General features: G+C 33.0%; 1 protein-coding gene across 3 annotated transcripts in view; it reads right to left on the bottom strand.

Moving 5' to 3' along the window:
- The window catches only part of IPO11 (importin 11), a 200,996-nt gene that overhangs the window by 81,708 nt on the left and 94,396 nt on the right, over window positions 1–24,892 (bottom strand). For all 3 annotated transcript variants that reach the window (XR_005355599.1, XM_038530704.1, XM_038530703.1), the window contains exons 22-24: window positions 17,731–17,807; window positions 11,332–11,411; window positions 10,841–10,921 (exon numbers count right to left, since the gene is read on the bottom strand). Coding sequence is in view for 2 of the 3 variants with exons in the window: in XM_038530704.1 (XP_038386632.1) it covers window positions 10,841–10,921; window positions 11,332–11,411; window positions 17,731–17,807 (238 nt within the window). In the remaining variant the exon portion in view is untranslated. The remainder of the gene's footprint in view (window positions 1–10,840; window positions 10,922–11,331; window positions 11,412–17,730; window positions 17,808–24,892) is intronic.

Raw genomic sequence — 24,892 nt, 5'->3', positions numbered from 1 at the left:
GCGAAGGAAATAAAAGCACAATTCAACTACTGGAACTACATGAAAATAAAAAGCTTTTGCACAGCAAAGGAAACCATCTACAACAACAACAAGACAATCCACTTAATGGAAGAACATATCTGCAAATAATGTATCTGATAAGGGGTTAATATCTATTAATATCTAAAATATTTTAAGAACTTATACAACTCAAGACCAAAAGAAACAACAAAACAAAAATAACAATCCAATTAAAAATGAGATGACATGAATAGGTATTTTTCCAAAGAAGACATACATAAGGCTACAGACACATGAAAAGATGCTCAACATCACTCATTATCAGGGATATACAAATTAAAGTTACAATGAGGTTTCATCTCATACCCATCAGAATAGTTAAAATCAACAACACAAGAAACAAGTGTTGGTGTGAAGATGTGGAGAATAGGAAAAGATAAAGAACTTATGGTGTAGGGCAGCCCAGGTGGCTCAGCGGTTTAGCACCGCCTTCACCCCAGGGTGTGATCCTGGGGACCTGGGATCAAGTCCCACGTCGAACTCCCTGCATGGAGCCTGCTTCTCCCTCTGCCTGTGACTCTGCCTCTCTCTCTCTGTCTCTCATGAATACATAAATAAAATCTTAAAAAAAAAAAAACTTATGGTGTACACACACACATACACACACAGAATGAAATATTACTCAGCCATAAAAAGAATGAAATCTTGCCATATTAAACAACATAGATGGATCTAAAGGGTATAATGCTAAATGAAATTAGAGAAAGACAAACAACATGTGATTTCACTCATGTGTGCATAAGGGAGGGAGGGGAACAGCCTCTTAAAACCAGAGAACTGGTGGTTACCAGATGGGAGGTAGGTGGGAGGATGTGTGAAATAGTTGAAGGGAATTATGAGTACACTTAACATGTTGAGAACTGAGTATGTATAGAACTGCTGGATCATTATATTGTACACATAAAACTAATAGTATACTGTGTGTTAATTATAAAAGTGTTAACTTTTAATAGAGAAAAGTTAGTAAAAACTATACTCACTGTCCAAAAATCAATCTACCTTTAAGTTTATCAATAGACAAAAAACAGCTTATTGCCTGCAAACTGCTTATTTTTTGAGAAACAATCTTTTCTTTAAAGTTTTAAAAATTTTATTTATTAACCAGAGGCAAAAATATAGGCAGAATTAGGATCCACGAAGGAGCAGGGAACCAAATGCAGGACTTGATCCCAGGACCCCAGGATCGTGCCGTAAGCCAAGGGCAGACACTCAACCACTGAGCCACCCAGGCGTCCCGAGAAATAATCTTATTTAGTTTATAATATAATCATATAGGTTATCAATCAGAAGCACTGATTGTCACAGGTGAGAATTTTGAAGGATGAGATGGGTTCCCTCTGTAACAAAAAGAGAACGAAATTCAAAGCAGAGTGAGATGTTTTTTGTTTATTTTTGTTTTATTTTTTAGGAAGAGATGAAGGCAGTAGTCCAGAAGCAGCAATGAAGACCAAGAAGCAATCTTTCATGGCTCCAACCCCACTGTTAAGAGGAGCAGGAATGAAAACACACAGCATTTGAAAGGGTTATGAGCAAGTACTAATTTCAAGCAGAGCCAAGTTGCCGGTTAGAACTTGTAGCAATGTTTCTCAAGGGTGATTACTGACATTATGAGTGGGACAATGATTTACTGTTCTGGACTACTCCATGTACCGAAGGGCTTTTATCATCTCTGGTCTCTGTTCATTATGTGCCAAGAGCATGCTCAAAATATGATCACCATCAAATATACCTCCATGCATTTTGAAACATTCTCAAGGTAGGCAAGTAATACCCATGGATGATAGCATTCTCTAATTTTGAGCAAGAGGTAAAGGAATGTCCAAAGAAAAGTTTAAAAGTACAAAAACTTTTACAGTAGGCCTAATGTTACGTTATCTACTAAAAGATAAAAGTTATCAGAGCTCCTGACTAAAGGCAACAGGAGATGAAATTCAGAAAATAATTAAATCTAACCTCAATAAAGCTTATTTAAAAAAACAGATTTGGAATAAAGATGGGGAAGATGTAGATAACTAGTAAACTGAATCTCAGAAGTTCGTGTCACCACAAAGTCTCTATTTTAGCTACAAATGGAAAATAAAACCATCTGCTGACTGTTAGACACACATTTAACTTCATTTCCTCCTGATATCGTACTATAATTACAGTATAAGGATTTTAAGGGGAAGGGACATAATTTTAAAAGGACCAAGGGATGAGAGATAAAATACTGGAAGGTATAAAGAAAAAATTCAAAAAGTAACTGATTAATCAGGTAACAGAAAGCTAAAATCAAAGGATGCAATGGACAAGGTGGAGAAGCAACTTGATTTATAGCACCTCTATCTTCTCCCTATCTCTCATTAAAACCAACAGAAATCAGGACTTTCTTTGGGGAGGAGGGTAAGGAAAAAGCTAAAAGACTGATTAACAAAGTCTTTTTTAAGAGAGATATTTCCAGGGTGCCTGGGTTGCTCAGTGGTTAAGTGTCTGCCTTTGGCTCAGGGCATAACCCCAGAGTCCTGGGATCAAGTCCCACGTCAAGCTCCCGGCAAGGAGCTTGCTTCTCCCCCTGCCCGTGTCTCTACCTCTCTCTGTGTGTCTCTCATGAATAAATAAATACAATCTTAAAAAAAAAAAAAAAAAGGATTCCCAGATATTCCCAAAACTCCATATCTAGGAAACTAACCATCTCTCTCTGCAGGAGAAGATAGTGTATTATCTTTAAAGGGTCTAAAAAGATTTTCCAGATTAAAAAGGCCTGATAGTGTCCAGTACAATCAATTAAAATAAACCTACATCAAGGCACATCATTGTAAATGTTAAGACACTAAGAACAAGAAGAAGCTATAAGCCTGGGGAGTTAGAGTTAGCATGGCTCTGGAAGAGACTTCATCAAGAAAATTAAAGAAATACCTGATGGGTCGATGCCTCTTAACATACTGAGCAGAGACTACTGGCAAAGAATGTAGTGCATATAAAAATAACACTAAAAAAAAAACTATTCACTCCAAAGATTATATAAGTTTGTGCAGAAAAGGAGAAGCAATCACCTACTTAGATCATTATGACTTACAGAATATAAATTCACTTAAATGTATCACTCAATAGAAATCAGCTGTCAGTATGATTTTCTTTGTGTGTGTGTGTGTGTGTGTATTTAGTTATTATTGCATAAAGGATCCCACCCAAATATATCAGGGCTAAAATGTAATCTTTGTATTTGAAAAGATTAGGAACCACAGCTAGGGGAGATGAGGTTATTTCTGAAAAATTATGTAGGAAAGTGTTATTATTAGACTTGGAGGCAGGGGTTGTAAAACAGAATGAAAAGAAAATTCAAAAAAGTAGAAGTGATAAGATCTAGAAGACCAAGTGAACAGTTAACCACAGGTTACTCCTAGTTTACATGTCTGGCCAATGGGTACAACCGTGGTCCCACTAATAATAATGAGGTTTTGTTGTGGACATGATGAACCTTGTGATGCTTGAGATGTGATTATTTCCACACATGATACTTTACAGTCCACTTTCCGAGGATAGCAGTTTGACATAAGAGTCACAGAGCTTCAAATCATGACTGAAGGAAGCTCCCCTGCAAACGTAGAATCAAAATCCTTCTGGACATTCTGATCAGCAACCCATTGCTTTCTACTCTAAACAAAATTTTGAAAAATTCATCTAATGATTTCAGTGTTAATAAACAATTTGATGTATTTCGAGTGAAACGTATGTACACCCACATGGTCTAGCAGCTCCCAGAGGAAATAATTTTCAACTAATCAAAATATTAAAAGTAATTTGCAGATATTAATAGAATTTAAATCATAACTAATTTTTCTTGGGATGGGAATCATTACATTCTCAGGAATTTTAGTTTGTTGGATGTATTTTAATCAGTTTAGTTTTATTCTGATCCTCAAACTGTCCCATCATTAGCCAAGTGGGAACTCCTTCACATTGATTCAAATTGCAACCTTTTGACATCCCACCTTCTATTCCTTGTCTGCACAAAAGATCTCTCCCAGTTTGTCTTGAGTATCTCTTGTCTGAACTCTGGACATAACCAGCAGGAAACAGTATTTACAGACCACAATCTATGCTGTGCAATATATACTGCACTGAACTGACATTGCTTCTAGTCTTTTATTTAGACAACATTAGGATATCTATTTTCTTTTTGTGGAAGTATATAACAAATTCACCAAATCCAACTAACATTATAGCATTTTAATTGTATATTTCCATCTTTCTCCGACATTGAAAACTCTCAGATTATAACATTAATTTGTTTCTAACTGATACATATAACATTCCACATATATATTTAAGTGTTACGAATAATTACTAATAACAGTAACACTGCTGATGCAATTTACAATTTCCCTGTGTTTCTTTTTGTTCTAATGTTGTATTTTACCACAGATCCACATGTAAAATACTATGTACTAAAATTACTTGAAATATTCTTCTCAGATGGCTATGGCACCAACACAATAATAGATTCAAATGTCTTAGCTCTTTTATGATCTTTAGGAACTGCTTTTACTTTATTATTTTAAACCATATAAAATAACTACTTGGCTCCAAAAACCAAAGTAAAAAGCAGATACACATCCTGAAAGATCTACCTTCTATCTTTTCTTTCTTCTTCCTAGATAACCATCTTTATTAATTTGGCTTATTTTTCCATTGCTCTGTAGGTTGCATTCTTTAAATATAAGAAAACTCTATAGATACTGGTCTTTGTTTATAGTCTCAGAATCACTCTAACACTACATAGAGAGGCCATCTTCATTCTTCTTTGAGCTGCACAGTACTCTTCTGTGTAGTTTAATAAGTTGGGATATCTCCAATTATCTAATTATTAGTAATTATTTTTATCAGTATTTTGCTATTATAAATCAAAGTTCTACACTTTGGTTTTATTCCATCCCTTTTCTAAATATACTTAGAACAGACTATGTTTTCAAATCCCTGTGGAAAAAAGGCAGGCTTTTTAGCTGGTGTCTTGTACTCAAATCATTTTCTTGTATTAGGCTTACACTGCAAATAGAGTGGTAAATAGCATGGAGCCTGAATTCAGAATGCCTACGTTTCTAACATGGCTCCAATACTTTCTAGGTATGTGACCTTGGACAAGGTATTAACCTCTTTATGATTTAATTTCTTATCTGTAAAATGGGGAAAAGAACAGTACTATCATCATAAGTTTATGTGAGGATTGAATGAACTCTGTTACGTGCTTGGAAATGTGTAGCATATAGTAAATTCTAGCATTAGCTATTACTATTATTATTATGGAATAAATTATACCTTAAAAATATTTGTGCCACCTTAAATAAGTCTTACCATAGTGAATGAAAGCAATCTGGCTCATTACTGCTTGATAAGACTATGATAAGAGAATTTCAAAACTCAAAGTGGTATGTATACATACAGAAAAACTTCAAATTAAAGAGATGTTAACAATTCAAATTCTAGTATTTTTAGAATATAATTGTATTCACCTAGATAACTTGTTCTGACTCACAAAATATAATAAAGCCTATTTCTGCTCTTAACTATTTGTTCCAAAAGCAGGCATTCTTGTCTTTCTATCTGATTTTCATAACTTTATAATTTTCTGCTTCAAAGAACAAAGCAGTTACTTCCAGATACTGTCAGAAACAAGTGGAACAGTGACATTTAGCCAAAAATAATATTAAAAATGTTATATGGATTACTATATTAAGAAACCGTATCTGAGAGGTATTAAAAATGAAAATAATTGAGCTAATATTAAAAACTCTTAGTATACCCTTACTGGAACTCTGAGAATAGGAAAATGACAAAAATTTTAAGAGTTCTCTTAGCATTCAGGTACAGGTATAAAAGGACCACTGTTCTAGAATATTCTCTCATTTTAAAAATGTAAATAACTTATTCATGATAATTAGCATATTTCTAGTATTTATCATCAATTAAATAATAAAATTCAGTTTCTGAGATTTCATATAAAACATACAGGCTTAGCTACAGCGATGTCTACATAAAAATAGTGTTAAATGTTATTAGATGGCCAATTTTTAATAACCTATCAATCAATTCCTGTTGGCATAGAGAGAAACTGATTTAGTCATGTTAAATGATACAAATATTTTAATATATACTTGCACGATAAATGATTTGTGCTGAATTTTCAAATACAAAATTACTAGGTACAATTAGGAAACAATAATATCATCTTTCACCTCAAAGGGAAAAGGTGAAGCAAAAAGATTTTTTTCCAGTAAAATTTTCAGGGTAGTGTTATACATTATGTAAATTAGGAAATTTCCATAATAAAAAATTTTTAGAAGACTGTGTTACAATATAGAAAGAAGGAATTAAATACAATTAATTTTAAAGGGCGAGTTGAGATATATAATTCCTGAGAAAAAATAAAGCTCTCTCATTGTGTCAATTGCCTGCTTAGTTTGAAATTTTAATTAATGTATTCTTTATTTTACATAAACATTTATTTAGAAGAAATGGTCCAAAGGAGAGGTAGATAGCTTGGTTTGTTCTGTTTTCTTCTTACAGCCAAAAATCTTAACAACCTAATAAATTACATGGCTTACGAATACAGTCGCCTATTTTGCCCTGAAATTATGTAATTAGACAACTATTTAATTATACAACTAGGTAAAAAGAGGCAACACCTAGTATTACCTGATTACACAATAGGCATTGATATAAGGTTATTGTTATACAGGCAAAGTTATCATCCCCATTTTATAGACAGAAAGTGAAGAGCAGAGATTAATCTGCTCACTGTACACAGCTGTGAGGCAGCAGAGTCAATACTGGCACTTTCACTTCAGTCTATGCTATAATGTTACCATAATGTTATTTCTCCTCTAATTATATTATTTTGCAATAATATAATCAAAAATAAATTGTAAAAAGAAAGTAAACATTCTCCTTGGGGCATATCCTAAAAAGCCTGCTTCGTTTTTCAAATTCATTTCACAATGCCCATTTCATATGGCTCAGAAGAATTTGTCTTTCAGTAGTTACTAAAAATACTACAAAAGTAGGAGAGGAAAAAAACACTTCCAATTCAAATTTTTTTCTGGGAGATGTTTAAACATAAGCAACAACCTCCTTTCTTAATCACTTAGAATATATACATTAAAATTTAACACAGAGGATTTCAGATAATGTATAGTTACAAATTATTAAAATTTCATGTGGCACAACCCCTTATATAACAAATGAGAGAATTTAAGCCCAGAATATACTCAAGAACTGTGTAAGTAGCAGAGCTGTATGTGCAAACCAATGCAGGTTAATAGGAGAATAACATTGGAAATGGGCAGTTAGTATGCTCCTGTTGGCATTTCTACTGGATATAGGGATAATCAACGTGCAATCCCTCACATAAGAACTATGGATCCCCTTGCTGTCAAAACACTTACATTGTATGCATTCAGAGGAAAGAGAAGACATAATTAATTGAAGTCAGAACCATAGAAAAGCTAAAGGAGAAGACAGACACACACACACACACACACACACACACACACACACACACACCTATAAAGACAACATTAAAATGACATGGCAATTCCTCTCAAATTTCTATCAATCCCACATAGGCAGTTACTTTTTTCATCAGTTAGAAATAAGGCCATATAGCGTTGACTCCTTATCTACTTCAGAAAAGAAATGATCATCAAGACAAAAAATGAAGCCAGGATTATATAAGATAGATGAAGTTCTTCAGTAAAATTATATATTGCCACTACATCAGTTTGGTAAGGGCATAAATGCATTAAAAATTCACAGGAACATTTTTGCAAACATGACCAATGTTACTTGTAATCTCTGCGGTTTAAAGAATACTGTGAAAACAGTGGGGGTGAGGACAGACATGTGGCAGTAGACCAGGCCTCAAGCATCCAGGGTCTCTACAAGCCACAGATTTCTCTAATTACTCCTTCAGAGACCACATGCTTCTTTCCTAACTGGGGCTTACATTCTCACGCTTTAACTCCTACACTAAAAAAGAAACTAAAGAATTTATGAAACTAAAATCAGAGTTTTGCCGTATTTTACTCTATGTGCCCTATTTTTAGTTTACAATGTTATCTTGGTTTAAAGTTTCTATTTGATTTCAAGTACAGAAGAGCAAAAATCAGACAGTTGAGTGAAGTATTGGGTTTGATAAATGGACTTTCTGGGAAAAATCCGAATTAACCAAAGACCTTTTTATTTCAACTCCTGTTAAAAGACTTTCTATATTGTAAGAACAGACTTAAAGCCTGAAGACATTGTTCTAATATAAAAGTGAATCAAGAATCTTAAGTATCAACTTTAACACCAGTAATGTGTAACTCATTTAAGAATGAATAGTGAGATGAGTAATATTCATGCCCTAAACTCTGTGAAAAGTACAAATATCATCTTGCAATGTACCTCTACCTCAAGAGTGACAGGTAACAATCAGGCAGCTCTAACCTTGGCCCCTTTATAACTGACAACACTAAGGTCATACATATACCAGTTTCCTACACTTCTCACCTAACACTATTAGCTACAGCTTCAATCACTGCTGTTTTGAAGTGATACATGTATATGCCAAGGAAGCCAGAGCTTGCTGGCAATCACCAGAAGCTAAGACAAAGGCATGGGGCAAGCTGTCCCCCAGCATTTTCAGAGAGAGCGTGGTCTCGCCAACATCTTCATTTTGGACTTCTAGTGTCCAGTACACTGTGACAAAATTAGTTACTTTAAGTATCATAAATTAATTTCTGTGGTTTTAAGCCATCCGAGTTGTGGTACTTTGTTATGGTAGCCCCAGGAAACACACTAAGTCCTTATCGAGAGGGGCCTCCCAGCCTGATCACTTTATAACTGAAAACTGAATACCAATACAGGGGTTGGCAAACTACGCCCATGCCATAATTCTGTAAATAAGGTATTACTGGAATATAGCCATACTTATCCATTTACATATCATCTATAACTGCTTTCAGTTCTACAATAGCAGATACAAATAGCTGCTGAGACAAAAACTGTATGGCCCACAAAGCCTAACACATTTACTTCCTGGTCCTTTACAGCAAAAGTTTGCTGACCCATAACCTATATAGTGAATAAATGAATAATCACCAAAGATACCCAATGCAACCAATTTGAAATTCAAATTAGCAAGCATTTTAATATGGATATCTGGAGTCTTTTGTGTGCATGTGTACAATAAATGTGTGAAGAACAACACGTTAAATATAATGCTTGAATAAGCTCAAACTAGTGATTACTCTTATTAGATGTATAGTGGTTAATACAAAAGAAGATTTTACCATCTGCACAAATTTTTAACCTTTAGTCTCCCAAATATACTGTGGATTATTAAAATAATTGTGATTAATAGTTCCATAAAGTTGACCCTTGAAAAAGGGTCTGAATTGCACAGGTGCACTTATATGCAGACCTTTTTTCAATATAGTACAGTGCTATAAATATATTTTCTCACGAGTTTTTTCATTTTATCTCATGATTTTGTTAATATTTTATTTTCTCTAGCTTACTTTATTAAAAGAATACAGTATATAATGCATATAACTTAAAAGATATGTTAATTGACATCATGTTATTTTTAAGATTTCAGTCAACAGCAGAATATTGGTAGTTAAGTTTATGGGGAGTCAGAAATTAAACCTGGATTTTCAACGTGCAAGTCTCCAGCTCTAACCTTCTTGTTGCTCAAGGGTCAACTGTACATTTCTTACAATGAACCTCTTTGGGCAAAGACTTTTTTGTTTCATTGGGAGGAGTTCACAGCTTTTAGGGTCTAAAGAAATGTCACGGCTTTCATACAATAAATGCTACTTTGTTATGATAAATAACATTTCACCATCTCGCGAATCTGACCATATCTGATGTAGAACACAACTGAAAAATTAGGAAAACTGGGGGTGTGAGAGAGAGGAGGAAGGGGTGATAGTTTTAACAGCTACATCTTCTTGCAAAGAACAAACGTAGAGCATATATGTATAAATGTATACACACAAGCATGTACATGTAAAGATATATTTCACTATTTATAAATGCTTATGTTTATAAATATATAATTGATACTATTTAATCTTTAATACATAGATGAACATATACAACTCAGAGCCTGTTCTTAATTCTAAACAATTACATACAGTATATAATGTAGATCTTTAATCTGTAAAGATATAATGCATGAAGATTAACTCAAAGCTTTGTAAAGTTTTTAATTGAGGTATAACTGATATATAACACTGTATTATTTTCAAGTATACAACATAATGATATGATACTGGTTATAAATTATACACAATTTATACAAGCTTCATAACATAACTATGAGGCCAACACAGATTAGAAGTACCAAATTATAATAAAATTTCATCCCAAAAGCAGGCCAACCAACTGAAGGAGTGAAAAGTATCACATGCCACCAGACTTTGGACAATTAGTAAACATCTTTAAAGCCTTGCTTTTAAGTGGGGTCTCAGTATGGAGGGAAGGAGGGATGTACCTTCATTAGGATCTCTTCAGCAGGGACCTTGCCAGAAATGTGGAATCCACATTTTAACAACATCCTCAGGAGATCTGTATACACATTCAAATTTGAGACCTCTGCCTCCAGAGGTCTTAGAGCAAATGATTACCGCTTAAAGAAAATAACTGTTTAGAAGTATGCTTCTCCTTCTTGCTAATCATCCAAACCCAAATGAAAGTCCAATTTTGCAAAATATAGATGGAATACTTACAACAATATTCATTTAAAACATGACAATACCTTGAGCACTTGAACTTGACCTTCTGTAGTAATTTCCTTTAGCAGCTCACAGAAGGACTGACAGAGACCCACTGCATATGTCTGAAATTTAATCAAAAGTCAAAATATACATATAAATATATTTGCAGTATCAAAATAGGCAAAAATTAAATTTGGAACTCAATCTATTTGAAAATTATATACTTAAAGTCTAAGCACATAAAGTTTCAATTAGGACTCTTAGAAAAAGCTTAGAAAAAATACAGTTTACTGCAATACTGACTTTTACAGAAATACAAGGATAATTTCTGTGTTAAATAACAGTTCATGGAACTGCAACACATCTTCCCTACAGTGCTTATTAAGTTTTTTCTCCTTACTTTATTCCTTAAAATTATAAATCAATATTTAAAATTTTAAAATTTTCAAAAGGGATCACTTGATTTCAAATGAGATACAATCAGAAGAAGATCTACATAAATTTTTACAATGTAAAAACTACTACACCATACCTGTAGAAATTCTGTTGATGATAAAAAGATATAACCATTGATGATCTTAAAGCAGGTTCTGAGATTTTCTGAACTTAGTTCTGCCAATGAATTTATTTTAAAAAGGACAGGTTAATTCAGTATTCAAAATCAGTTTAAACAGAGCAATTTATTTAAAACTAAGTTATATATCCTTCTTTATAAACCTCTTCTGAGTGCTTTTCAGACTACTGGGATATATATAGCTATCCAAAAATTGACATCAACCTCTCACTGAGTCCTTTCCCATTTACCTGCCATTAGTTAAAATTATTTAGAAAAGAAGTATTAAGCTCCCAGATACTTTTTTCCTATCAGAAAAGAGTATATAACTGTATGAACCAAACTTTCACTTCAAACTACATTGCTAGTGCCGGCATGGTAAATGACATTTTATCATATTATCATATTTTTCAAATATATCATTTTATCATATTTTCACATGTACTTAAATGGTTCACTCAGTAAGCATTTACGGAGTACTGGGTATCAAATGTGCAACCCTACTTATGAAAAGAGTCCTATGACACTCCAAAAATTTGTAATCTTGTGTTTAGATAATTCTTAGTCCTTACAGTCATCTTCTAATCTGTTCCCTTATAAGAACTTACATACAAAAAATATTCTGAAAAAGGTAACTACCAGAATAGCATAGGAAAAGGATACTGTGTTTAACTATTCTAGTACAAAAGAGAAAGCTATTTTATTAAAATTGTATATGCCCAAATGATCAGTCTTATTTTACATGTTTTATCACATAGAACACAACAGAATACAGATCTTATGTGTACAATGTACAGATCAAAAAATGACCCCCAAAAATATATATCTAAAACGTGCCATTCTTTTCAAATTTCAAAACTCTCTTCATTTGCAATAGACACATTAAAAAAGTTTTTTTTTTTCCTGACAAAATACTGTCCTAGGTTCTGGCTCTTAATTAATTCCTGTCCTAGCACAGTGAGAAGACATTCCATTCAGATGAGAATTCTCTATACATTTTTACAAGAAAAATGACAATCTTACTCCCAGCTCAAAATGTCTTTCAAAAGCATAGATATACCTTAGGATTCAACAGAGTAGTTGAAAATGAAAACTGTGGAAGGATAGGGATGGATCAACTTGTAACTGTGCTAATGAAACATAAAAAGAAATAATGAAGATTATCATCTAAATATTTTTCACATGAGAAGATGAAATCTCAGAATAAAGGAATAGGCCTTTATATTGGATAAGGTTATTCTAATGAAAAATTCACATGGTCTTTTTCTCAAGGAGAATGTTCAGTCAAGTTTGGACTTGTGCACACTCTTTAGCAGACCAACACACTGAAGAGCAGCATGGCAATGACTGTGATAAGTAAAACAGAAAGGTCTATTTAAGTGAGAACTTAAAATGGCTACATTCCAGGCATGTCAGGGAATGTAATTTCTAAATCACTGCCTTCTAAAATTTTATCAAGATTATAATGAAGGAAACAGGATTTAAGGATTGGTTTCAAAAACCAGTGTCCATCTCTTTTTGCAAAAACTTTATAAACTATTACTGGATCCATCTACACAAGCAAATACTCAAGTGACTAGGTCATGTCATAGTTTTCCATGCTTCCATCATGGCAAAGTTAGTTTTTACTAAATTTTCTAGGTCATGCTATCATGCCTAGTTTAAAGTATAGTGAGGGATCCCTGGGTGGCTCAGCAGTTTAGCACCTGCCTTCAGTCCGGGGCGTGATCCTGGAGTCCCGGGATTGAATCCCTTATCAGGCTCCCTGCATGGAGCTTGCTTCTCCTTCTGCCTGTGTCTCTGCCTCTCTCTCTCTCTCTCCCTCTCTCTCATGAATAAATAAATAAAATCTTAAAAGACAAATAGAGTGAATGTTGTTCATTATATCCACAAATTTGTAGTGAGTCTGTGAAGAATATGATCTGGTCTAGTATCAGAAGAAGCTGTATTTCAAGATGCAAGAGATCTGTATTTACTTTCAGACCCTGTCAATAATTTAAATCAAATGCTCTCAACCAGGGGCTCCTGCCACCTAGAAGACATCTGGCAATGTCTGGAAACTGGTTGTTAGAAATGGCATCTAGTGGGTTGAGGTTAAGGAGACTACTAACCTTCATACAATGCACTGGACAGTCCCTCAAAACAAAAATTACCTGGCTCAAAATGTCAATAATGTTTAGATTGAAAATCCTTAATTTTGGGGAACAAGTTATTCTTTCACTGGCTGTAAATGAACTCAGAGGCAAATATCTGAGGCCAAAGTATCTAATTATGCTGTATGCATGTATGATTTACATCTATTTGTCTAATAATTTATACTCTGCAAATCTTTTTTTTTTTTCTCTTCTTTTGTTCCTGTAAATCTGTACTTTCATGTTACATTTATTTTCTTAACGTTTCTTTAATGGAGCAAAGAGAACAAATTACTGAATTAGGTTAAAGAGATTCAATAGCAATCTAAGTTTAACTATACTATTTAATGTTTATGTTTGGAAATGTAACTATCATAATTTCTCCTTTTATTTCAAATTCCTCTAATATATGAGGCCTAAAATGTATAAGAGAGCCTATATCATTATGAAGGCAGGTAGAGGAAAGCTCCTTCCAAATTAGATAGAAAGTACCACCAAAAAAAATTTGACTGGCCAAGGAACATTAGTTTGACATTTATAGCAACATAGACAAGAACCAGTCAGATATGTTTCTTTAAAGTAATGAGAATACTAAGTAAACTAACACTATAAAACAGATTTAAAGGCTTTTAAAAACAAGCCCTTAGAACTAAATTATCAGAATTATTTTTAGTGATAGGTTCTGGTTCTACTTTAAATTCCTCTCATTCTACTTACATTTAGGATAAAGGATATAAAGTGAATTTTTATCTTTGGATTTATTCACAATTAACATATTTTAAAAATCATTAACTTAAATACATAAGTAACATTCAATATTGTTGGTTTTATATATTTTAAATGAAAATTGATAAAATTCCGGCTAATAGCTTTAATTCTACTTATAAACAAGTAATAGCTACTCATTAAGTGAATTTTTAAAAATCACAGATATAATGACAAAGAATATGTTTTCATTGATAAGTAAAGCAGGTATTCATTTTGATCTATATTCTTAAAAGACTAAAATAAATATTCTGGTTATATTTTAAAATGAATTCTAAACCTCATATAAAAGAATGTATATGCAAAATGCTACATGTCAAAATTAGTTTTGCCATACTCAAAAATAAAGGTAACACTGTTGTCGAGACATACTAAACATGTGCAGATATATTGTGTAAACAGAATTTCTTATTATTGAAGCAAATACACATACCATAATGCATAAAACAAATTACATATGTTTTCGAAGAGAAAAGCAGAAATAAACTAATTCAATAGCATACATACAACCTATATTCACTGCTACTATCTGTAAAATGTTTTAAATTTTTGAATATTAAAAAAAATCAAAAATCAATTATCACAAGGATGAAATTTCACTAGTTCTTCATTCAGTTAAGTAACAAATCCTAAAGAGACAGTGGTTACTTTTCCTTTTAAAATAGCAGCAATATTAAGAGTTAATAGTAATACATATAACGGCAAAACACAATCTTTACTATGTGGGAGACCCTTCCTTTTTTTTTAAAGATTGATCTATCTATCTGAGAGTGTGTGTATAAGTGTGTATGCTCACACAAGCAGGGAAAGGGCCAGAGGGAGAGGGGGAATCTCAAATAGACTCCCCGCTGAAAGTAGAGCCAGATGCAAGGCACCATGACCCTAATATCATGACCTAAGCCAAAATCAAGAGTAGGATGCTTAACGACTGAGCCACACGGGCATACCCACCAGAAATTGTTCTATTTTTTTTTTTAAGATTTCATTTATTTATTCATGATAGACATAGAAAGAGAGAGAGGGGCAGAGATACAGGCGGAAGGAGAAGCAGGCTCCATGCCAGAAGCCCGACTTGGGACTCAATCCCGGGGCTCCAGGATCATGCCCTGGGCCAAAGGCAGGCACTAAACCGCTGAGCCACCCAGGGATCCCTGCAGAAATTGTTCTAAACACATAGAAGTCCTTAGTTATTTGTAAAGACTATGCACTGACTACAGAACTTTCTACGGTTAAACTGTACTATAACGCTTACTGAAATCTACACTCAAAATAATGCCATAAAGCCTTAGTAAGGTTAGTCAATGCTTTTTGTTTAAGTCTCTTTTTCCTGTCTACCAATCCTTCTCCTCTTATACTGTAAAGGTCAGGCATGCTAAATTTGGGGTCAAATAACACTGGCGAAGTGAAATCACTGTATAAAGTCACCCACAAGTGAAAATGGCTGAATCCTGTTCAAAGTTGACAATGGCTCTGGGTGATGTTTCTATTTGTAGGTCAAATACAAAGAAGCAATATGGATTTCCCAGAATGGTACTGTATTGGTCTCCGAGTTAGGTACAGTAAAACTAAAAGAAAGGCCTTCCCCAGAGAGTTAAGGAAAGTGAAAAAGACATCTTCTACTTTCTTTCCCTGTGAGGTCTTAAAAAACAGATAAAACTTTTTTAGGAGACTAGCAACAAGTGACTGGTCTATTGTCACAGTCTTCATCTTTGAGAATTTTTTCAACCATTTTATAGAACACTAGATGATAAATGGCAAGTGGATCTTTATTAGAAAATAAATGGTACTTTGGTATTATTTGAGATCTATTCTGAAGAGTGGAGTAAAATAACAGAAAATCTCAGACAAAATGTGACAGACTAATTACATTACCTACCCACTATGGCCATCCAGCAAATGAGATGTTTTCTCATCAGTTTTAAGAGTATTTTAGTCCACATTTGTTGATACTGTCAAAGAGTAAATCTACTTTTCCAGTGTATCAGTATACCTCAGTAATATTTTGCCTCTAATAAAACTGCTCACTACAAATAAATTCCCAGAAAAGTCTTCAGATATTGCTGTACATGCCCTCTCCTGAAAATATTCAGTTAGTAGACACAAAGTTCTAATGAAGGAATTAAAGATGTTACGTGGATCACTCTTAAAGAATGGGTACTGTAAATGGGGAAAAAAATGAATTTATTTATAGATAAATGATAGTATTTTGCAGACTGAGAAAGAATCAGAAAGGCCTGTAAACAGCACTGTATACAATCCTTATACTACTCCATGAGTTTAAATGTTAATCTGCACTGGTAAAATCCCTCACAAAACAACTGTATAAACAAAATATTATGTGTTTTTATTTATTTTTTATTTTTTTATTTATTTTTTATTTATGATAGTCACACAGAGAGAGAGGCAGAGACACAGGCAGAGGGAGAAGCAGGCTCTATGCACCGGGAGCCCGACGTGGGACTTGATCCCGGGTCTCCAGGATCGCGCCCTGGGCCAAAGGCAGGCGCTAAACCGCTGCACCACCCAGGGATCCCCTATTATGTGTTTTTAAATGTAAGATATTATATATTTGTGAATGGTAGGCAATATGTAAACAGAAAATAATTTATTGTCTAGTATTAATTATCATCAGAATACGTTCAGATTGGGGAAAAAAGAAAAACTAACTAATTAGATCTCATCCAAGGTGGCCAAAAAAGAGACTAAGGACCCACTCCTACTGTGATGCCTACGTCTCCCGTTCCACATGCCAAAAATGATGTTTCAAGAACATTATGCTTTACAATTTTACATCTCTATACATCAGAATACTTAATAAATATGATTTGCCAATATTTAATAGTCCTCATTTGTTGGTGCCTTCACTAAACCAGAAATATTACAGAGCACATTTGTTGAGCAACTGACAGCATAAAATCATTTTGTTAAGACAACTAGAAAATACCATAGTATATACAGTCTTTCAAATACCTTACAGAACCTGCTATGAAACAAGAAATTTTACCAGGCAAAGTTCAAACTTAATATGGAATTAGTTTTCCAAAGACATTCTTTTGTTTTTAATTATTTGGTAAATTCAGTGTTTACTCTTTAATAGGCAAAAATGGTTCTAAAAAGTTACATAGAAACACATATAAAAACTATTAAAATACTATTACACTTATTTGTGAATATGAGGGATGTCTGTAAAAATGGAAGGTATAATTTAAAGTCACCTATGAGGCTTCAAATTATGGCTGCATTCAAAAACGATATTGTGGGGATCCCTGGGTGGCTCAGTGGTTTAGCGCCTGCCTTCAGGAAGCGCATGTTATCCAGGGCATGATACTGGAGTCCCGAAATCGAGTCCTGCATTAGGCTCCCTTGCATGGAGCCTGCTCCTCCCTCTGCCTGTTTCTCTGCCTCTCAGTCTCTCTTTCTGTCTCCCATGAATAAAATATTAAAAAAAAAAGAGATGTTGTGTTTATACTTTCACACATACCAAGAAGTGGGGACATATTCTGAAATATACGAAGTAACTCTGGTGTAACACATGGGCTGTTTTCCAAAGTCACTAACCTAGGAAGAAAAACAGATGATTAAGTCTCTTTGTATAAACACCAAAAATACATTAATCATTAACCACACAACTTATTAAAAAATTGTCCCACCTAAAGGAAGAAAGAGAAATGGACAATACAGCAGGTTATAAAAGTTACCTTTCCAGGAAAAAAATTACCAAATTTTTCAAAATTAAAAACCTATCTACAAATCATATATTATTATTTCTATATACACAATAAAGATAGTAAGGGAAAGAACTACATGCTAAAATATTTACTGTAAAATTATAATGATAAAACAAAAGCATGATTATGGTCATGGAGAAACAAAAGTTGCTTTGTTGTTTTTATTTTTCTGTCACATGTAATTCATGTGTCCTTTCAATAGATATTGGGAAATATGAAAGAATCAATGTATAAAAAAATTATATGAGTTATGGTTTATCACAGAGGTGTGCAGCTGCTTTACCTCCTCACAACAATTACATGATTGTCACAACAGCTGCAAAAAAAGAATGGGAGGGGATCCTAACCAAAAATCTAACATTCATTATCAAAACTCTTATCTTGTTAAAAACAGAAAGTAAATTCTTATTCTGGTAAGAAAGTTCCTATCAAATACTTGTAGAAATCACACCCAATGATGACATTTGAAATAATTCTCTGAAAACACAGAATTAGACCTCAAAAAATATCCTCTATTTTTTACCTTGTCTACCTTCACATCTATTGAGTCTATGTATGGAGAGCTCCTCACATGATATGCCAAATAAAGTAACAGAAGACACAAGGGTGAGAAGAAAAAGTTAAAGTCTTTATTCACAGAAGATATGACTGATAGAAAAGAGAGGAAGAATTCATAATAAAGTACTTTAATCATTAAGAGACTTTAACAAGGCTGCTGAATATATTAATACACTATAAAAATCAACTCAATTTCTATACATCAAAACAAATACTTAAGACTTAAATAGATCTCATTATAAGAGTCAATGATAACAAAAATCCAGCATAATAAACATGTCAATTCTCTCTAAATTGTTTTGGGCAGCCCTGGTGGCCCAGCAGTTTAGTGCCGCCTTTGGCCCAGGGTATGATCCTGGAGACCCGGGATCGGGTCCCACGTCAGGCTCCCTGCGCAGGGCCTGCTTCTCCCTCTGCCTGTCTCTCTCTCTCTCTCTCTGTCATGAATAAATAAATAAAATCTAAATCAATCAATCAATTAATTAATTGTTCTGCAGAATCAATAAAACTTCAAATGCCCAAAGGCTTTTCCTTAGGAATTAGGAAAGTTGACTTCTAAAGTGATTTGGAAGGCAAATAAACAAGGTATTTGTCAAGAAACAAGAATAAACAAGGTATTTGTCAAGAAAACAAAACATATGGGGAGTGGGCGGGGGGGACAACACTTCTTTTATCATCTTTTATGACTTACTATAAAATAAATGTAATTAATATCAAACAGAATAGCACAAGAAACAGACCTGCTCATTTATGACAAAGCCAGCTCCGAGGTTAAGAAAAGGCTGGATAATTCAATCACTGGTGGTGAGCTACTGAGCCTCTATCTCACACGAAATACAGAAATTAATTCCAGTATTTATATGAGAAGCGTAACATATCAGAAGATATTTATAGCTTTAGTTAAAGAAAGAGTAAAGAAAAAGAGATAAACATGAGTAGGTTAAAGTTAACAATCACCGTGCACCAAAAGATGCCTCAAAAGTCAAAACGTAAGACACATACTGGGAGAAGATTGTTTCCAGTGCATATAACTGAAAAGGGAACAGTACCCAAAGGAATATACACAAGAGGTTAATAAGAGACAAATGAGGACAGCATATGAAGAAACATTCCAAAGAGGATCCATCCAAAAATTATCAATAAACCTGACCATAAAAAATATAAAAAGATACTGAACTGAACTAGTAATAAAAAAATAAAATAAGTTATAAGCAAAGCAAGGTACAATTTTACCCCTAACAAATTAGCAAAACTTCCCAAATCTGACATAATAGGTTTTGGCAAAGCTATAGAACAGTGAGAACTCTTGCACGCTGCTGGCAGGAGGACACTGCATCATCACTTGGAAAGTAATTATCTGGAAATGTGAAATATGTACATGTACACATACCAATGACCTAGTGAATAAGGTTTCATAGGCATACATGGTCATGTATAAAATGTTCAGTTGCATTATTTGAACATCAACCAAAATGGTATAGGAGTAAATGAATTGTCACATTCACATCCTTAAACTCATCAATATATAGGAATCTTAGAACAGGGAGCAAAAAGTAAATAAATAAGCAAGTTAAACACATACTATAAAATTTATATGAAGTAAAATATATTGTTTAGAGACACACATACACGCACGTAATTTTAAATACATTAAAATACAAGAAAGAAAATCAAAAGAATGAAAACAAAAAAATTGGTACAGTGGGTCATCCCTGAACTGAAAACAGAAGAATTCAACAAACATGTCACTCCATGGGCTTCAAAGACATTCTTACTATCCCATTTCTTAATGAGGGTACAAGAAATGGATTTTCCTTTTATGTAAGTTATAAATAGCTACCAGTAATATGACTTTCCTATTATTTTCTATGAAGTATTTCACAAACTTTAAATGCCAAAAATGGGAATAGGAAGAGGGGCACAGAAGAAACCAACCACCTCCAAAATGAAGAATGTGCCTCCCACAAAAGCAATGATATTTTTGGACACTTTACTCGGAACAAGGAACAAGATTTGATTCCATTTATAAAGAATAAAACAAAAGATTTTTAAAATTTTATCCTATTCACCTTTAAAATAACAATGAAGTAAAAATAAAAAAAAAAAAAAAACACCCACAATCCAGTCATATTTCAGTGAGAAAAAAATTGATGGGCATATTCTAAATCTCAGAAGATCTTTCAAACTGTCATTGGATCCAAATTAAGATTCCATATGAATTTTTACCTCCCATGTCATTACCTTAGTAAAAAGACCATTCAGGTCATTGTCACTCTCACTGCCTATGCTGGTTCCCACAATATAAGCCACACTATTTAAAAAAGGAAAAAAGTCTTGAAAAGTTTAAAGTACTTAAAGATAAAATGACATGGCATATAACTCCAGACTAAATAAATGAAGATTTAGAAAGGAAGAGAGACAAAGTCAAAGCACTACAGGAGAGTAAAGAGACAAATTACTATTCCAAAGAATAATTAGACAAAGTTATACGTACCAATATCTTTAACTAGAGAAATGTAAATATTACTGTCACCCTTCCACAAAAAGTATAGGAAACAGAGCATCAAGTAAAAAGACAGGTATATCAATCCAACAAATAAATGTTTTTAAAAGCATGAAAATTCTTTTGAGGTAAAACATCTTTGGTTAAGTTAAAATACAAAATATAAAAATTTGCTCTGTAGAGGAGACACAACTAAATTTCAAACAGAAAAACTAAAATATAAACAATAAACAAAGACAGTTAAGTCTAACCTAAATAAAATAAACCATATGACAATATTAATATATAAAATTTACATACAAAGTAGATAAAAGGTGTAAAGTTAATCATGCATACATCACAGGATGCTTCATGAAAATATTTTAAATACCATATTTACTAAATCTTTTAAACAATATACAAAAATACCAAAATTTTGTGCAGTAAACAGTATCTTTTAAAAGTTACAGATTAAGAATGCTAGAAATAAATAGGGACACTAACACAAAGGAAACTAGATGGGTATTTTAATAAATAAGTGTCAAGATTAAAAAGTAAAACATTGATTTGAACTATACAACCTACTAGTTAGAATAAAGTCTTCATCTTTGATATCATCATTACTATTGATGTGAATATGCTACAAAAACAAAGTCTATAATCATTAAATTTCCTATTAATTTTTTAAAAATTGAACAAGTGCTGAGTTATGTTTAGAATGCAATAAATCCAAACCTGAATCATATATTTTAGTATCAGCAAAAAATGAGACTGAGTCAAAGAAGACAAAAATCCATAAGCTACCACCAAAATAAAAAACAGAACATTATTTATCAGGACTTAAGGGAAATAGGCAGTCAGAATCCAAGACAAATTCATAGCTTTAAATGTTTTAGCACCAAAAAAGGTAATTAACCTTCTTTTTAAAAGAGCTTTAAGAAAGTATACCCAGCTAAGTGTAGGAAGTAAAAAATCTGAAATAGAAATAAAGCAATAAAAGGACAGAAACACAGAACTCATAAAAATCTAACATGTACTTCTTTCACATTAACAAAAATATCTAATAAGTGCACTTTTTTTAAAAAGAGGTAAAACAAAAAACTGCAAATAGAAATAGTGAGTATATATAAGTATATTTATATACTTATTTATAAAATTTATATACTTACATATGTTTATATACTTATTTATAAGTATATAAATATAAATATACTTATAAATAAATATATAAAAGTATATAAATTAGTATCTTAAGGTATTAAGTACCAAAATTAACAGACATGAAAAATCAAAACCCAAAGAAGTTTGTATAAATGAACAACTAAGAAACAGCCTAGGAATATTACCAAATTGAATGACTCCTCAGCTACTTCTATGAATCTATTTTCAGTTCCCTTTATTACTAAATTTTCAAATCATCCAAATAGCTACTATATTGTAGAGATCATTCCAGTATGAAAAAAATAGCTCTTAAACATGAGTAAATTGGTAAAACAAACATGACACTGATATGAAATCAGACAATAATACACAATATGAACTATCGATCCAACTCATTTATAATTAAAGGAAAATATAAAATCTGATAAAATACCAGAAAATAGATTCGTATGACATGTTAAAAGTAAAATTCACCCTAGCAGGAAAAATTTATTCCAGGAAGTCAGTTTTTTAAAGATAAAGGCTTTTGGTTTCGTTTTTAAGAGTCTAATCTCCTAAATGGAGGGCCAAAAGCAATCAAATCAGTTTGTTTGTTTTCTTAATGATGAAGAGCATATTACAATTAATGGTATATAGCTGATGCTTAAAGTTGACCAGTATCTATTACTTTATATTACTTCCTTTAAAAACAACCCCAAAAAACACAAAGTTTGTTCATACAGGTTTTCAAATTCGGTTTAAAAATATTTTAGAGTATTACATGTTTATATTAGGAAAGAAGAATAAAAAGAATAAAAAGAATAAAAATTGTGAGCTAAATCTCACAAGGTAGGTCAATTAACAAAAACTTGAAGTAGGGAGAAGAAATGAAAAATATAAGAGCAGATATTAATAGGAAGCAAGACTACAACAAAAAGAATCAAAACTAAAGGTTGGTTCTTTAAGAGACTAGTAACATTGACAAATCTCTAGCACATTGGATCAAGAGAGGGGAAAATATGAAGGGGAAAAAAGCCACATAATCAGTCTGAAGAGTTTCACCTCATATATAGGACCACAAACATCTCTTGCTACTGATTATCCCTAATAAGTTCAAACTCCCATTCTCCAAAATAACTATTTTACATCTTTTTCTCCATAAATCCCTTGTATCTTATACAAACTTCGACTCTAACCAAGAACACTATGCTGATGACTGTTTCACTTTGAGGTGAGAAAACAATCCATTTGATTGAACACCTGTCTTATCCTACTATAAAACAAAAATCCATCTTCCTCCTCCAGTTAAAATGAATTAAGTATTCCCAATGCTATTAGAAAAAAAAAAAAATGGGACATCTGGGTGGCTCAGAGTTAGGAGCCTGCTTTTGCCCCAGGGTGTAATCCTGGAGTCCCAGGATCGAGTCCCACATCAGGCTCCCTGCATGGAGCCTGCTCCTCTCTCTGCCTATGTCTCTGCCTCTCTCTCTCTCTGTGTCACATAAATAAATAAATAAAATCTTTAAAAAAAATTTTTTTTAACCCTACATACACTAAATCCTGTCCCTTCTTGCCTCCAATTATGTCACTCCTGAGCTTCATCCATCCCTCGAGACCTTGCACTCCCCCACACCAGTCAACTGTTGCCCCATTTCTACATTCCTCTTCATAGTAAGTGCTCCCGAAGTTGTCACTGCTCACAGTTTGTACTTAAATCATTTCAATTCTTATTCTTACTATATTACTGAAACTTCTCATACCATCTCCATGTGGCCAAATTCCCTTCTTTGTACTACTGACAAGGGCAATCAGCAACATGTGACATAGCTAATCACTCTCTTCCTCAGGAAATAGTCTCCTCTCTTGGCTTGATTTTCCTCTTCTATCACTAGACAGCTCTTCTCCTCTCTTGGCTTGATTTTCCTCTTCTATCAATAGACAGCTCTTCTCTGCCATCTTTCATGTGACCTTGGAATGTTTTATGTTCCGCAGGATTCTGCTAGTAGCAGAATGTTCCATACCTGCCCTTTCCTTCGTAGGCAACCTCAATGATTCTTAGACTTTCAGCGTCATATACAAAGGGCTAACCACTTTACAAACATTATCTTATACTCACAAAAACCACGTGAAGTAGGAATTGTACTTCATTTTATAGATAAGAAAACATTGTCTCACAGACAATGACTGCACACCTAACACAGTGGTATAATAACTGGGATTGGCACCTATATCTAATTCTAAAGATGAGTTCTAACTCATTAAGAAAAATATATGAAGAATGTGTACCCTAGTTCAATGTAAAGAATCTTAGCTATTAAGCAATTTGACCAAAGCAAAACAAAATCCAAAACCAAAAAAAAAAAAAAAAAAACAAAATAAAGAAAACAAGTATTCTAATGATTTCATTTTGTTTATATATAACTAAAGGCTGAGGGAAAAAAAAAGAGATTACTATTAATAGAGCAAGTACTTTTATTATCTGTTCGTGTAATCCTTAAAAAATGTATAGACCTTTAATAAACTTAATATACTAAATCTACTAATAAATATATACTAATACACTCAAGTATCTGAATCTATCTCATTACTATAGCTAATGTTTTTAGTTTTTCTAATAATTAACATCATAGATTATCTACATGTTTATAAAAGTATGCCAGAGACTAATGTTTTAATTTGTAATCTAGAGTAGGGATTGGGAAACTATGGCTAATGGGTCAAATTCTACCTACACT

Source organism: Canis lupus, chromosome 2, assembly GCF_011100685.1.
Source record: "Canis lupus familiaris isolate Mischka breed German Shepherd chromosome 2, alternate assembly UU_Cfam_GSD_1.0, whole genome shotgun sequence".
Taxonomy (NCBI): domain Eukaryota; kingdom Metazoa; phylum Chordata; class Mammalia; order Carnivora; family Canidae; genus Canis; species Canis lupus.
The sequence above is the reverse complement of the archived record's forward strand: the minus strand, read 5'-3'. Positions and strand labels throughout refer to the sequence as shown.